Genomic DNA, 17,810 nt, shown 5'->3' on the forward strand with positions numbered 1-17,810 from the left:
CACATTTCTCTGCTCCCTTCTACAGACAGTTTCTTAAAATAAAATCTCTGTTTATATAATCACTGCCTCTAATACCTTTTTAGCCCATTGCAACCTTCTCTTACCCTCATCTTTGTAGCTAAAAATGTCACCAATAAAGAATACATTGTCAAAATTTCCCTGGTGGTCCAGAGGTTCAGAATCCCCCTTGCAAAGCAGTGGACATGGGTTCGATCCCTGGTCAGGGAACTAAGATAAAAGAGAGTCCAAGCATCGAATGTCGCAACAAAGGTCCTACGTGCCACAACTAAGACCAGATGCAGTCAAATGAATAAAAATTTAAAAAGGAATACACTGTCAAATACTGTATGATATCACTTACATTTGAAACCTAAAACATGACACAAATGAACTTATCTATGAAACCAAATCACAGACATAAAGAACAGCATTGTGGTTGCCAAGGGGAAGGGGGCAGGAGAGGGATGGACTGGGAGTTTGGGACTAGCAGATACAAACTATTATAAACAGAATGGATAAACAACAAGGTCCTACTGTATAACATAGGGAACTATATTCACTACCCCATGATAAACCATGATGGAAAAGAATATGAAGATGGATGTATATAAAACTGAATCACTTTGGACTGCAGCCCATCAGATTCCTCTGTCCATGAAATTTCCTAGGCAAGAATAACAGAGTGGGTTGCTATTTCCCCCCTGGAAAATCCTCAAATACTTGAAAATAAAACTACATGCTTCTAAATAACCCATGGCTCTAAGAAGAAGTCACAGAAGAAATTAGGGAAATATTTTGCACTGAATGATAATAAAAACACAATATATCATAATTTGTGAGATACATTTTAAAAAAGGGCTTAGAGGGAAACTAACAGTTTTAAACACTTAAAAAAAGAAATGTTTATAATCTATTTTCTAAGCTTCCAAATTAATAAATCAGAAGAAAAGCAAATGAAACCCAAAATAGGCAGAAAGAAGAAAATAATCACAATAAAAGCAAAAATCAAAGAAACAGAAAACTGAAAAAGCTAAACGATGGTTCTTGGAGCTGACAATAAAACTGATAAACGACTAGCTAGACAGATCAAGGAAAACAAAAAGAGAAACTACAAATAACCAATAGCAGGGGAAAGAGAACTTTACTATAGATCTTATAGACATTAAAGAATAAGTATAGCTTATTAATGGCACTGGTCAATAAATCTGACTGAAAAGAAAAAAATTACCAAAACTGACATAAGAAATAGAAAATTTAAATAGCTTTATATTTAATAAAGAAATAATAAAGAAATTTAATTTGTAATTTAAAATCTTCCAGTAGAGAATACTAGGGGTACAGATAGCTTCACTGCTGAGTTATATTAAACACACAAGGAAGAATTAATGTTAATATTTCACAAACTATTTCAGAAAATAAGAGATGAAGGGAACATTTCCTTGCTCCTTTTAAGAAGCCAGCACTATCCTGATATCAAACCAAAGACATTATTAGGAAAAAAAAAAGAAAAAAGAAACCTATAAACATCACCCACTCAACGCTGGCATCACCGCCCCCCTCCCCACTCCCCCCACAGGGCAAAGGTGAAAAATCTTGAACTAATATTTCAAAAAGAAGAATGGCCAATAAGCTTATAAAGAGGTTCAATGTCATTAGACATCAGGGAAATACAAATTAAAACCAGTATGAGATACTGCTAATGCCCAGTAAAATGGCTGAAACTAAAAAGAATGACAATACTAATGTAGGATGTAAAACTAATGAAATTAGTCCTGAATATTCATTGGAAGGACTGATGCTGAAGCTGAAACTCCAGTACTTTAGCCACCTGATACAAAGAACTGACTCACTAGAAAAGACTCTGATGATGGGAAAGATTGAAGGTGGGAGGAGAAGGGGACAACAGAGGATGAGATGGTTGGATGGCATCACTGACTTCATGGACGTAAGTTTGAGTAAGCTCCGGGAGTTGGTGATGGACAGGGAAACCTGGCATGCTGCAGTCCATGGGGTTGCAAAGAGTCGACATGACTGAGCGACTGAACTGAACTGAAAACAAATGAAACTATTATACACGGCTGGGAAATGGAAGTGGATAAAGTAGGAGTATGGTACAACCAATTTAGCATGCACTTGATACATAATCCAGAAATTCTACTTCTTTCTGTATGATTCAGTATACCAGTAAGAAAAGAAAATACAAGTTCACACAAAGAATTGTTGTCAATGTTTATAAATACTCAATTCTTAACAGGTCAAATCTAGAAACAACTCAATGTTTATCAACAGGTGAATGAATAAATAAATTTTGGTATTTTTATACAATGGAAATAAAAATGAACTATGAATATAAAGAAAAACATTACTGACACATTCAAGAACATGGAAGAATTCCAAAAGTATATACTGAGCAGAAGAATGCAAATTTATACGCCAAAAAAATATATATACATTGTATGGATTACATTTATACGAAATTCAAGAGAAAGCAAAACTTACCTATAGTGACAGAGAATAGATAGCAATTGTGTGGGGTCAGTGGTGGGGTGAGGTGGACTGGAAAGGAACTTAGGGAACTTTGTGGGTTGAAGGAAATGTTCTAATTCTTAATTAACATGTTGCTTACAAAGGTGCACATGTCTATCAAAACTCAGGCTGTACATTCTATGTGCATTTTTTATGTGTAAACATAGCTGACTTAAAAAGTGAAAGAGTGGTATGACACACATATATGCAGCAAGTTTTCTCTCGACCTCATGTCACTCACAAAAATAAATGGAGCTAAATATAAATAAAGGAAATAAAACTGCAATCACATTAAAAGAAAAATAAGAAGTCATGTTTATGATCCTGGAGATGGAAAAACCTTCTTTAACAGGACATTAAAGAGCAAAAGCTTTATACAAGAGAAAGATAAATTTATTCATCAAACAAAATCTTTTAGACCATAAAACTTAAATGGGCACTAAGTGGGAGAAACATTTGCAGTATGTGGAATAAATTATTCAAATCCAGAATTCAAACAAAACAACATAAAATAAAAACAGAAATTTTCCTAAAACTCATTAGGCAAAAGGTATAGCCCAAAGGGCAGAAAAAACAGGCCAATTAATCCACATAGACATTAAATGGATGACAAATCTGTAAAGATGATGAACCTCCCCAGCAATCTAGGAAATAGAATACTATTTCCTACTCAAAAGACTGGTGCTTAAAATAACAAATAGCAGTATGCATGTAAGGAATAAAAGGAAATACAAGTGCAGGTATTGACCAGCACAATTACCACAGAGGGAATTTGAGAGTATATATTAACTATATACTCTCAATATTCAACAATTTTATTTCTTGCTTTTTACCCAAAAGAAACTCACATGCACACAAGAAGGCAGGAATAAAAGTTATCCACTACAGCAATGTTTACAGAAATGAAAATTTGGCCAACAAGATAAATATCAAAGGGAAATGGCTAAATAAATTTAAATTAAGATAGGAAATGGATGCAATTAAAAGAACTGAATACTTCTATATGTAATATATTATATATAATAACATGAAAAAGTATCTAAGATCTATTGCTGACTGATTAAAAATACAGAATAATATATCTGTACAGAAATTAAATGAGAAAATTTTTATATGTAATGATTCCATTATATGTACATATAAATGCATTTGGAAAGACTTGTAAAGGTATGCATGAAGTAGCTCTGGTGAGATGGAAGAGGCAGAATATGGAGAAGGCTATTATTAGGGGTCCTTCTTGCATTACTGGTATAAATTAATGTTTAAAAAAACAAATCTGTTGATTTTAAATGAGCTTGGAATTAATGTCTGAAGAACCGTTACCACAGGCTTTAAGTATGGTTGTTGCATCCTCTGGAAATGAGTTCCTCATACAAACAGTTTGGGAAACCCTTACCATCTGTGGCCGAGAGTATCATAATAGTTCACAACAAGCAGTGATGACCTCTAAGTCTCTATCACAAGTTGCCTTCAAAGATTTTTCAAGTTTCTCTCAATCTAAGTCAATCTCAATTCTACGGTCTAGTTTTATTTTCTTCATAGTAATTAAAACTATCTTAAGTTACCTATTCATTCACTTATTTATTATCTATCTCCCACTAAAATGGGAATGGCAAGATAATTCTGAATTCACATGATTTGAGTCAAGCCATTTAGCGTTTTGTTACAGTATAAAGACACATTTTATTTACTTACCTTAGTTGGAAAAGGAAATTTGGAAGGTTCTGTTTTGCATGGTGTATGAATAGCCGTTAGAGGGGGAGGCCATGAATGCGTCATCTCCTGAAATGTAATTATTACAGTTTGTTTTCAAACAGGTCAAGGATAAAAATTACACAGCTAAAAACCAGATCTGTATTATAAATGCTGGTTTTGTGACTGCTCCTCCAAAGGTGTACATATTTAATCAATAAATATTAATTAAGCACAATGTGTGCAAGGCATTATGGGGTAGGTAACAGGAAGATAGTTCATACTCTGACTTCAAGGAGGTTAGAGTTAAGGTGATAAGACCTGTGAATAGTTATAGTAATCAGCCTGTAACCAAATACAGGGCACATAGTAAAATGCTATTAAGGAAGAGCTTGCTATGGGAGTGGGAAAGGGGGATAACAGTAAGAAAAGAAGCCAGCTTTTACTGTGTACCTTTAATGGGCCACATACTATGCTATTTTACATCTGTTACTCAGCTAGTAGTCATAATGACATTATGAGGTAGATACCATTATTATCCTGACTCTGTGTAGGATAAAACTGAAGCACAGAGATTAAGCTATTTACTCAAGGTCATACACTTAGTAAGTAATGGACATAGAATTTGATCCTGGGTAGTCTCTCTACAGAGTCCATTCACTGATTTGAAATTTTGGTCAAGTGGAGAAAATCAGAAGAAAGGTATCAAATGCAAACATAGAGGAAGACAGACAAGTAAGACTACATGTCTGATTTCATTCAATGCCTTCTGTCTAATCATATGCCAAGTATGTCCAAGTGGAAGTTTGGATACAATCACAATGTACACATTAGAGAAGCAGGAAACACCGAAGTATCAGACCCAGAATAAGGCAGAAGTGTTTTATCTCTGGCATGTAGTTCAAAGCCAGCCGTCAAGTAGATTGAGAAAATACAATGAATTAAAGGTGGTATAACCTTTAGGAATTTATCCTATAGCTATAAGCACAGTTATGTAAAGATACATGTTCAAGGGATACACACTAAAAAAATGAAAACAACCTAAACATCAACAACATAGGATTAATTAAATTACCAGACACTCATACAATGGAACACCAAGCAAACAGAAAAATGAGAAAGTTACCTTCTGAAAGGAAATGATACCCCAGTTACTGTTAAATGCCAAATACAAATCAGTGTATGTCCTCATAAATGTTTATTTATGGAAAAATCTCTCAGAGATAGTTAACCTTTGGACAACAGAATGACCGAGGGAAGAAGAGACGAGAGCACTTGACACAGCTTCCACCACTTGAATCTCCTGATAGTCGCCTGCACTCAGCTTGCTCTTTATCCTCTTACAATGCTTCATGTCTCTAATCGTATTTCACTTTCTGAAGTAATTGTATATAGTTGATTATTTCCTACATTGTGCTCGAAAATGTCAGCTCAAAGGGTGCAACACTAACACTATTATCACCACTATATCCCTGGTGCTTGACACACAGTAGGTACACAGTAAGCTCTGAATTAATAAATTATTTCTTACAATAAATATATTACCTTTAGACTAAAAAAATCTTTTTATTTCCTTTAAGTTTGTGATGGGGTTCCCAGAAAAAATATGACAAGTATGAAGAAAACACAAAGGCAACGTGAACCTGAACTTGCTTATATGCTGCACATAGGGAAGGGAAAAGAAACAGAAACTTATATACCCCAGGTTTTCAATGTTGGCATTTTACACCTTAAACACCAAAATCCTCTCAATAAAAAATCTATTTAACTCCCTACTGTCAAATGACTGAGCATCTATTACACCCAAGGCCATGTGCCAAGTCATATATATACATAAAATATATAATAAATGGCTTCCCTTGTGGCTCAGCTGGTACAGAATCTGCCTGCAATGGGGGAGACCTGGGTTTGATCCCTAGGTTGGGAAGATCCCCTGGAGAAGGGAAAGGCTACCCACTCCAGTATTCTGGCCTGGAGAATTCTGTGAACTGTATAGTCCACAGGGTCACAAAGAGTTGGACAAGACTGAGCGACTTTTACTCACTATAATAAATGGTCAGTAACATCATAGAAATAATTAAATACAATAAAATCTTAAGATTTCATCCAGGTATTAATGTGCCATGCATTTCTGAGGATTTAAGAGTAAAGATATATGGTCCCTTAGACTTTTTATGTACATGGCAACTGAAAAATGAAAGCAATGAGTCATCATTGTGGTCTGATGACCTGATATAGGGAGAAAAAGGATTTCAGTGGGATTCTAAGAAAAAACAGAATCTGTATATGACTGAAGAGGAAGAAGAAACACATTCTATGAAAGTTTACAGAGATGAAAGAATAAGAAAGTGTATGGCTTAGGGAAATCAGTTTGGGAAAGTGGTCCATCTGTAGTGGGAGAGGCTGAAACTGGCCTGTATACAGACTAACATTTAGAATGTTAAATTTGCACACTATTCTTTTTAGGGGCCTTAGAGAGCCTGGAAACTTCTTAGAAGGAAATTATGAGGACAAAGGATTAAAGCAAAGAATATGGTGGCAATACAGAAGACAGATGAGCAGGAAGACTCCAGACAGAAAGTCAGAGTGAGGACTGTATATTACAATTACTAAAGCTCAAAGTGACAGAAATGGAAACAAAGGAACAAACATTTTCAAAGTCCTGCATGTAGTTTTGTGGTTAAACAGAACATGAGAGAAAAAAGTGAAAGATAATCAGGATTCTACAATTAGCCAGGAAGAACAGTGATACTACTAATAGAAGTTAAGTCTGATAAATATGGCTTCAGACTTATCTGAAGAGGCAGGAGAAACCCAGAGACCCACCTAAGAAGCAATGAAGAGACAAAAACCAAAACCCAAAGGAGGCCAGGACAGGAGAGAAAGATTGAATAGCTGTCTAACAGCTAAAGCCCAAAGGATGGAGGAAAATCTCATCAAAGAAGAAAAAGAGAGGAGTGGTGGCTTAAAAAATGCACTCAAATTTAAGAGATAAGAGAAGACACAAGCTTTCCCAAAGGGCAACTTTGGAATGTTGAGAATGTGAGACAAGAAAAGGTGTGTAGAAAATAAAAACAATGTAACAACAGTCAAGGAAGAAGAACAAAATGGTGTTTCCAGAAGGAAAAAATAAAAATTCTTTAAAACAGCAGAAAGAGTAGAGAACACAAATGAAGCCTCTAATGGCATGAGAAGTAATGACCTTGGAGAAACAAGTTCAGGAGAATGGCAGAGGTAAGAGAGATTTTAGTAGGCTAAAGGAAGGACAGGGAAGCCTGGTGTGCTGCAGTCCATGGGGTCTCAAAGAGTCGAACACAACTTAGCGGCTGAAAAACAACAAAAGAAAGAAAAAAAAAAAAAAAAACAACAAAAGAAAAGAAGGAGAAAATAAGTGGCAGCAGCCAATGCAAGCAGTCTTTCAAAATCATATACAGTGAAAGGGACTTCCCTGGTAGGGCAGTGGATAAGAGTCTGCCTGCCAAAATGCAGGGGCATAGGTTTCATTCTGATCCGGGAAGGTCCCACATACCTTGCAGCAACTAAGCCCATGTGGCACAACTACTGAGCCCGCACTCTAGAGTTGCAACTACTGAAGCCCGCGTGCCCTAGAACCTGTGCTCTGCAACGAGAAGCCCATGCACCAAACCAGAGAGTAGCTTCCACTCGCGACAACTGCAGACAGCTTGTGCAAAGCAACAAAGACCCAGTGCAGTCAAAAATAAATAAATAAAAATTTTAAAAAAGTACATACAGTGAAATACAAGTACAGACACAAAAATTCAGGTGTACACAAAAAGTACAATTAATATTCGACTGATGGTCTTTGTCTATTGAGCCAAAAACAGTTTCTTTTTCCAACAGACATTTTCTTTTCCCAACAGAAGAATGTACTCTTTAGTCATGTGTCAAGTTTAAACATATTCCATTAAACACTCAAAATGTGTAGTGTTCAGAGAAGACTTATGTATATCTGACCAGTATATACAGATGAACTACAAAGCAAGCTATTTTCAACACAATGGGTTGATAACTACTGAGATTTTAAGCATTTCAAATTATTAACTGATAAACCTAAGAAGGTATAGTTATATTTGGTTTCTTCCTCTCTTCAAAGCAAACTGTTAAGACCAGAATTTGTTTTTACTTACAAACAAAACCCCCAGCTTTTTGAGGGCAAATATTAGACAAACCAAGTAGTTCAGAACTTAAGTATGAATATAAACAGAAAACAGTCAGTTATTTTTGATGGACACAATCAGGTTATACATGTAATCAGTCTGCTGCAGCTTCAGGTACTTTGTGAAATACAGGGGGGGAGGAGGGTAAGAGGGTAGCAGAGCATCATAATTAAAGAGACAAACTATTTTTAAAAAACCCAAAAACTTACTTTAAGAATTTCATCCACACAACTCACATCCCCAGAAGCAGATGCCTGAAAAAAGAGGAAAAGAAACATATATTAGGTCTGAAGCCATTTCTTATTAGGTTTTTATCATTTGTTGTACAGATTTAACATTATTAGAAATAAAACTAATATTAAAAATATATTTGGTATCCCACTACTCAAAGCCAGAACACTAATTAGAATCTTTGGACTAATTTCCTTAAATACAAAATTTCAAGCACTAAAAAATTTTAATCACCAAACTACATGCTTGGAAATTTAAAAAAAAGTTTTCCAAGAAATCTTCTTTCTTATACTTGGATTAGAAGTAACTTTTAAAATGTAGTTTTTTTAGCTGAACAAGATGTCAAAATTTAAAAGTCAATTTATATACAAAATATACTATGATACTGAGATATCATTTCACATAAACTAACAGAGCAAAACCAGTATTATTGAAAGATTAGCTGTCTGGAACACAATGGACATTTTACATAATATTTCTTAAATCATGAAAGTTAAGTTTATTCTGAAGCACAAACAACAATTGAGTTATGGTGAAGTCTAGCTCTAAGGATCACATTATAATGTGTAAAGAAAGAACAAATCACCACTTTACTGTTCTCTTGAGAGGAGTAATTAGATGACAAATGCCAGGAACAATACATTTCCTAAGGCCACAAGAAAGATTTTTAAATGTCCTCAAAACATCATTTTACCTATCCCTCATCCCTTCCCCCACTGTTTTAAGCTATGAGCTATAATTCTCAGCTACTGATATGGCTTAAAAATTTTTTTATTGCAAAAACTAGATTAAAGGATAAAATTTCAGCTATTCACAAAGAATGCTCACTATTCTGAATAGAATGTTTTGGTACATAGTTCTAAGTACCCTAAATTTCAAGCCACCACTATCCCTGGAGCAGTTGCCACAAACCAGAGAAAAGGATCATGGCATCCAAATCATAAAACATTACCGTCTCCATGCAACCAAAAAAGTTTCAACATTTACCACAATGAACCATGCAATGAGAAGTAATTTTTTTAAAACAAAAGAAACAAAATGTATTATCCCATAAAATCAAAATGAGGAAACCTAAGGTATTGAGAGATCATGTTTTAGTTCTATAACTGACTTGTAATTTTAATATCTGAAAACAACGAATGACTTTTTTTCTACTGCTCAAGAGAAGTATCTAAGAGCTCTATGGATTTACTTGGGAGTCAATCACAAGTTTGTCCTTAAACTTTTACATTCCTTACTGTTAAGACAAAGAGTTCAAGTTCAATCACAACTTCAGAGTGAATTGCTTCATAGAGTTACAAAGGTAAAAAGCTCTAAATGCACGACTTACATCCAGTGGCTGGGAAGGTATTTTCAGCTTGGTGAGATGTGCTTTACTGCTGGGCTTCAGCTCAGCCATGCTGTTGCCATGAGCCTGGCTGCTGTAGTGCTCAGAGGACAGCTTTGGCTCCATGGACTCCTGTCCATCCATGGGCCGCACATAGGCAGTGGGTTTCTGTAGCATTGAGCTGGACTTTGACATCAATGAAGGTGGGAAAGACTGATTTGAGTGCTGCCCACTTGAAAAAGGTACACGGGAAGGAGAATCCCAGTTTGCATCAGGGTCCCGAGGTGATTTGGAACGCTGATGTTCTTTGCTATGGTGATCATTCCCATGAGACCTGGAATGACTGGAGCTTAATGAAGAAACAGCTTGGGGTTTTCCAGGGCTGGAAGAGCGTGATTTGGAGTGTTCTGATCCATGCTGGCCTTTTTTTCGGCTACTGCTCCCACCACTGCTGTATGAGTCACGGTCATGTCTCTGGCCACTACTATTAGTGCCACCACTGGCACCTGCACTGGCCCGCTGGCTACTGTGTCCACTCTGTAAGCCTGAGGACCGTTTCTGAGACTGAGAAGTGCTGGGTGCAGGTCCTACTGGAGTCCATTTGCTACTCTGATGAGAGCTCCCATGTCTCTGTTCAAAGAAATTTGGGTTAGATTTTTCATCTGCTGTCGGCGGTACTGTAGGCTTGGGAATTGCAACAAGCTTTGGTATAGATCTGTCTCCTATGAAATCCTTCATTTCATCGTAGTTTCCAAGCATACTCTGAATACGACTTGACAGCTTATCTTCTTTGCTAGTCTACAAAAAAAGAGAAGTAAAATAAAACTATAAAATTAGTATAACTGGAAATAAAAGATGCTTCCAAACTAACTTCACAAACTTTAAATGGAAAGGGACTTTTCAAAAGAAGGTCTCATCTCATATGTTAAGGTTAAACTTTCAAAGCAAACTCCAAATACATATCTTTTTATGGTGAAAAAGAAAATGCACTGTAAGTGAAAAACCTTCACGTTAAAACACTAATATTCTAGAGGACACTGAGAAATACATATACAATAGACTATAGGAGATCTTTTAAAAATCCAAATTTCACAAATAAATATACTAGAACAGTAGTAAAAATATTTTGAAGAGCAGGAAAAGTAACTATGCCTTTACGTAATTAAGTTCCAAATCAGCAGATTAGCCAATACTCATACTTAAGGCAGTCAAGGAAAACAACATATTCCTTACCATTCAATGTTATAGTTAGAAGCAGAAGTAAAAAGCTGAATGAAACAAGCTATATGTACTTAATTGTCTTTTTTTAATTAATAATTCCTTCTGTTACTGGGACACATCAAGTTAATAAAAGTCAACAACAAATTAAGCATGGAAAATCCAGTGATAAATTTTTAAATTCTGGCTATTAATTATGACCATCAAGTCCTCCAACTTTTGAAGTCAAAAAGTATATACTCTGAGTTTCAAAAATTATCTTTGAATAATAAGATCCAAGATGTTTACAAGCTTTAGGACTCTTTCACATTCCTGTATGCGAAAGAAAAAAGTTGACTGATTACATAAAAAGGAAATCAAGACTGAAAAACAAACAGAAGACCCTGAACCACCAGTATTTATTCTCAGGCTGGTATGAATCAGTAAGGACTTTAGATTATATGAAAATCAGTCTGAGAGGTAAATGTACACCAATTTATTGACAACATCAAGGTCAGAAATCAAATCCTAAACATTGGATATTTACATACTACATACCATACTACAAAATAAAATGGTAGTATGAGTCAAAGATTCTGGACCAAACTCCTATTCTTTTTAAAATGTCTTTAATCCCAAAGTATTGTGTTATAAATGATGTCAGTCTAATTGCCATTCATTGGACAAATCTTAAAAGCTCTGAATAAATGGCTACTTACAGATCTCACAAATGGTTTCTACAAACACCAAATGTTGTAAGAGTAAACCCAGGATATGTTGTTAATTTGTATTTCATGAGAAAAAAATCTAACATACTTTCAACATCATACTATGAAGCCAACAGTGATCACCAGTGCTGTAATACATGTTATTATAGCTATTCTACACAATACAAGCCTTTAAATTATAGTAATACTTCCAATGAAAGTGTTAGAAAGTGTGAATGTGTTAGTCACTCAATTGTGTCCAACTCTTTTTAACTCCATGGACCATAGCCCATCAAACTCCTCTGTCCAAGGAATTTTCCTGGCAAGAATACTAGAGTGGGTAGCCATTCCCTTCTCCAGGGGATCTTCCTGACCCAGGGATCAAACCTGTATCTGCTGCATTGCAGGCAGATTCTTTACCACTAAGCCATCAGGAAAGCTTACTTCCAACAAAATCCAAAGCCAAATCAAATATGAGAGAAACATTTGTGGCCACTACAGTTACATTAAAGTCATCAGATTCAGTTTGGGTTGGATCCCTGGGTCTAGAAGATCCCCTGGAGGAAGGCATGGCAACCTAATCCAGTATTCTTGCCAGGAAAATTCTATGGACAGAGGAGCCTAGAGGGCTATAGTCCACAGGGTCACAAAGAATTGGACATTACTGAAGCAACTGAGCATGCACACATGCAAATCAAGTATAACGATAGTTTTTTTAAAAAGGCAATTAGTTAAACTTATTGAACACATCTGACAACATGCTTTAATCTAAATTTGACATTGTTAATTAAACATTAAACATATAAAAAGAAAATCAGAGAATCTAGTATATGATAACAGAAAAAGAACCAGATTGATACTGAAAACACTTTTATTCAAATATACTAATAGTCACTGAAACTTGATAAACTAGTAAGAAAATGGCAAGAAATAGGGAAAAACAAAAGAATTTATGAAATATTTCTCTTTGACTCATGTTATACCCAAACATCCAAGGAAACAACGATGTACATTGATAAAGAAACTTTTAATTTAGTTCAAGGCTCAGAAAGGTAAAATGCCTGCCAAGGGCTAATGGTAGAGCAAGGAATAAAGATAGGAATGTTTGAGCTAATCCATACTTAAGAAGTTATAGGATAGAGATGGGATGGTGGTAGGGTGAGGGGCTGTAAGGATGACTTTAGGGAACTAGTGATGTTATATTTCTTGATTTGGGTATTAATTATGTGAGGTTGCTCATATGGTGAATGAAAATTCTTTCACCTATTAACACTTAATTTGTGTACTTTTCTGTATATATGTTATATAGCGATGAAAAATTTATACCAAAGAAGTACATTCTATCATGAGGAAAGAAAAAAATGTTAAAGGGCATAACATAGTAACTATTTCTAATACAAAAACTCAAGTTTAAACATTTTAAAAGAAAAATATGTCACATTATAGGGGAAAAAACATTCAAAGAGCAACTTACAACTTTGTATGGCTCAGCAAAGAGAGGAGAGCTAGGTGGGAAGGCGTCGTCGCCCTGCTGAATTTCCTGATTCCGCCTTTCCCGTTCTTTCATACGCAGCACATTCCGGTCTTCACGGTTCATGTTGCTATGAAGAGAAACACAACTTTTACATCACACAACAAATGGAAAAATTAAATGTTCTGTACTCATTTTGTCAGTTTAACGCTTCAATCGGATATTCCCTTTTAACTTTCAAGTGATAACAGGCATTAGTACTGAAGTTGGGTTTTGGCAATGGTTTTATCAACTAAAAACCGATACTGTCTTCCCACAACTATCCAGATAGGAAACACTGATCCACCCCATTTAAACACTTAGCCTTATAAATTGTTTAAGTTTTCTGCTAGCTAAAAGTCAGCTAAAACTTACGTATTCAGAGGGAAAGTAGTACTTAAACCCATATATAATTCTTAGCATTTCCTATAAACCTTCTGTGGCTTCTTCTTCAGAAATCTAACTATTCTTTGTCATTAGAAGCATACAACCCACTCCTACCTACCACCCCCTCCCCCCAGGGTCCAGTGCTTTTCTCTACTTTCCATCTACCTTATCTTGATTTCTTTTTGTCCCAAACACAGCTTCCTTGGTGTCCATCCTTATGGCAGTTTGATCTCAGCTTTGCTGTTGCTCTAGATTCCCTAAAAAACGACATTTCTGCTCTAAATACATTAATATTTCAATTAACACCTCAATAAATGCCAAAACTGAGGCTTTCAGCAGCAGAATCTAAAAATAACTTGGGTTAGTAACAGTAGTTGAAATTTTACAGAAAAAGAAAAAGTCTTTTGGGAGAAGGGGTAAATGAGGGTGTCATTTCTGTAATCATGACAGTATGTTCTGTTTTCAGTAAGAAACCAAGGAAAATAGTTTACATCAGTGGGATTTTTGGTTAATAGATAATAATGAAAACTGTTGTCTAATCCTGGGACAAGGGATTATCAGGGACTCTGCAACACACTCTTCCCTGGAGATATGTTTAATCATCTGTCCTAGTTTTGCTTTGTTTTGCTTTGAAAATTCTGCTGGAGGCCAAACAGAAAGACCAGGTTATACAGTGGAGTATTTTCAGCCTTATGATAAGATTCAGAAATTATATTAAATCAGAAAATTAAAGTCAATCAAGACTGGTAGAAACTATAATTGTAAAATGAGAAAGGACAGCAAAACCAATATATTCTTGAGGACTTTTATAAGCACAAATAAACATTTAAATATAAAACTTTCTGATTTGCAATTTACTATCATTCAAATAAAGCAACTTAGTGTTTAAAAATGTGTTCCAGGTATCCAAATATATATTCAAGTTCTTTCTTTTATGTACAACTTTCTAATAAACTTAGAAAAGAATATAAACTATTTTGAGGTTATCGGAATAGTGTGTGCTTTCTTTAGTCTCCCATCAGAACCACAAAAAGTATTTGATTCTTTCTTTAATAAATACCACAAAACATCTACACTTTGGTATTCAGAAATTAAAATGAAAGAATATTTATTATCCCCTAGTACACTTGTGCCAACTAATAACTGTGTATCACTAACAATCAAACTTCAAATAGACCTCTAGAGCTATGGTGCCACAACACATGAACCTGTCTGTATCCATTTCTGCACTAACTACCAATTTCCTCTATTTCCTAAGTTTAATTATTGAAAGCTCAGGGACTTCTCCAGTGATCCAGTGGTTAAGACTCCAACCTTCCACTGCAAGGGACGCGGGTTCAATTCCTGGTTGGGGAACTACGATCCCACACAGCAGGGCAACTAAGCCCATGTGCCCCAACTAGAGAAGCTCACCCACCACAACAAGAAGCCTGTGCACAACCAGAGAAAGCCTGCTCAACACAATGGAGACCCAGAGCAGTCCCCACCCCCAAATTATTGAACAATCAGACAACAACAGATATGCCTTATTTAAATTATGAATTAATTTTATGTATTCGACAGCACTAACATAATCATGCAAGAAACATGTGAACATTTACTGCAAAAACAGATGATTCCCACAATAAAATTTCTCCTATAATTCAATAATAAAAACTTTGCTTTCTTAAACAATAAAAGTCATCACACTGAGTATTTCCTCGTTTAACAAAACTGCCAAGAAGCTCATGATGAAATTAAATGATTGCTAATAATAACTAATATCCCAGTTTCAGTTCTTACTCTCTAGGTTTTTTCTGATTTGACTTCTTTTCACACCTAATACACTGGTTCTATTTTTTTCCTTCTGTGTCTTTCAGTATCAGTCTCTCTGCCTAAAATAAAGTTTTCCCCAAAGCTGTAATTCCAATAATTCCACTTGAGCTGACCCAAAATTAATATGAAATTCAAATGACTCAATTTAAAGTATATCTCTGTTGTACAGGCAAAATTATATTCCTCCTATATTTGCAACTACTATACTAAAATGGAGTTCAGTAAAAAATAACAATCTGCTATATCACAACCAATCTACTAGATAAAATAATTTCTAAAAGAAAATTAGCAAGTAGAAAGAAGGTTCTTCTTCTAAAATTTTTAATTACTTAAGGTAAATTGTTTAAGTACCTATCCAGTATTTAAGTTGATATACTAATTACAAATTTTTTCTTCTAGTTTTATTGAGATATAATACACAGCACTTGAAAAGTTAACAGCATAATGGTTTGATATGTATCATAAAGTCATCATCACAGTAAGTTTAGTGAACATTCATCATCTTATACAGATGCAAAATTAAAGAAATAGAAAAACATCATTTTTGATGAGAACTCAATGATTTACTCTCAACTTTTAAGTAAAACATACAGCACTGTTAATTTTATTAAATTGTATTGTCCAGCACCTCCCTAGCACTTATGCTTATAACTGGAAGTTTGTGCCTTTTGACTGCCTGCATCCAATTCCCCTGACCCTTATCCCCCATCTCTGGTAACCACAAATCTTAACTCTGCCTCCTCTGAGTTTGTTTCTGAAGTGTAATTGATCTGCAACACTATGTTAGTTCCTGTTATACAACCTGATTTAACCTCTATACATTTGAAACTGATCACCACAATGAATCTAGTAAGATACCTCACCATACAAACATAATGTATAGTTACTGACCATATTCCTCACATTGTACATTTCAAATCCTTGACTCATTTACTTCCTAACTGGAGTTTGTACCTCGTCATCATCCTCACCTGTTTCTTTCCTTCAACCTCAACCCCTCCCCTCTGGCAACCATCTGTTTGTTCTCTGTATGGAAAACTCGGTTTCTGTTTTATTGTGCTTGCTCTTTTTTTTTAAGATTCCCCATATAAATGAAATATGTAGTATTTGTCTTTCTCTATCTGACTTAAATAACTTTTTAGATAATACCTTCTAGGTCCATCCATATTGTTGCAAATGGAAAGATTTCATTCTTTGTGATGGCTGAGTAATTTTCCATTAAACATATTTATATATCACATCTTCTTTATCCATTCATCTACCAATGGAACTGCAGCTGCTTCCATATCCTGGCTATTGCAAATAATGCCACAACTAACATAAGGGTGCATATATCTCAAGTGTTTTTGTTTTCTTTTGTTTGCTGGATCATATGGTAGTTCTGTCTTTATGGATGGCATTTCAGATAACATAGCAATGTTAAGTCCCTCAACTGTGATAACTCTATTTCATTATGTAGGAGAAAATCCTTGATTCTTACCTAGGACATATACAACACACAGGCAAAATGTTATGTTTGCCAACTCTCAAATGGTTCAATGCCCATTGGAATCTATACCTAGGATGTATAGATAGTATGTCTATAGAAAGTATTATATGTGGTGTTGGGGGGAGAGACAAGAGAGAGAGGGATGGATAAAGGAAGGAGGGAAAGACAGAGGTAAAGGAAAGGGTAAGGAAGAGCAGAAGGAAGAGTAGCAGCAGCAGCAGCAACTAAATGTTAATCTAGGGGAAGGGTATAGAGATCTGTATTATACTTTTCTTAGGTTTGAGATTTTAAAAACAAAATATGAAAGGTTAACAGTGATTAAAATATTAGAGCACAATGGGTGCTTTCCAGCATTTTTCAGCCTTGGGACTACCATCAAACTATTTCTCCTCTAGGGCTTACACTACTTCTCTCATGACTAAGGTGCACCTCCAAATCCACTCTGCTATCCGGTTCTCCTCAACTCCTCTGTGTCATGATTTATCACATTTCAGAAAAAAATTACACTTATTACTTGCAAAGAGGGGACAACATCCACAGGCCAAGCTTCAGTTCAATAAAAGGAAATCAACATCCAAAATTTATCTAAAGCAAAATTTAATATTATTAAGTGCACTATTAACTTAATATGCAACAAGTGTCTATTACATACTTAGTATGGGGGAGAACAGAATAACCTGCCATACTAGATTAAAGCTTATTATAATCCATTACCATTATCAAAATAGCATGGTAAAGAAATGAACAAATT

The 17,810-nt window shown here is 35.2% G+C and overlaps 1 protein-coding gene across 3 annotated transcripts in view; it reads right to left on the reverse strand.

The window, feature by feature from the left end:
- The window catches only part of AFF4 (AF4/FMR2 family member 4), a 79,524-nt gene that overhangs the window by 38,611 nt on the left and 23,103 nt on the right, over window positions 1-17,810 (reverse strand). The window contains exons 2-6 of one of the 3 annotated variants that reach the window (XM_043912761.1): window positions 13,921-14,012; window positions 13,333-13,459; window positions 9,958-10,752; window positions 8,606-8,650; window positions 4,222-4,308 (exon numbers count right to left, since the gene is read on the reverse strand). In XM_043912761.1, the coding sequence (XP_043768696.1) occupies window positions 4,222-4,308; window positions 8,606-8,650; window positions 9,958-10,752; window positions 13,333-13,455 (1,050 nt within the window). In that variant the 5' untranslated portion in view covers window positions 13,456-13,459; window positions 13,921-14,012. The remainder of the gene's footprint in view (window positions 1-4,221; window positions 4,309-8,605; window positions 8,651-9,957; window positions 10,753-13,332; window positions 13,460-13,920; window positions 14,013-17,810) is intronic. The other 2 variants (XM_043912760.1, XM_043912762.1) reach the window with 2 other exon arrangements.

Source organism: Cervus elaphus, chromosome 9, assembly GCF_910594005.1.
Source record: "Cervus elaphus chromosome 9, mCerEla1.1, whole genome shotgun sequence".
Lineage (NCBI taxonomy): Eukaryota > Metazoa > Chordata > Mammalia > Artiodactyla > Cervidae > Cervus > Cervus elaphus.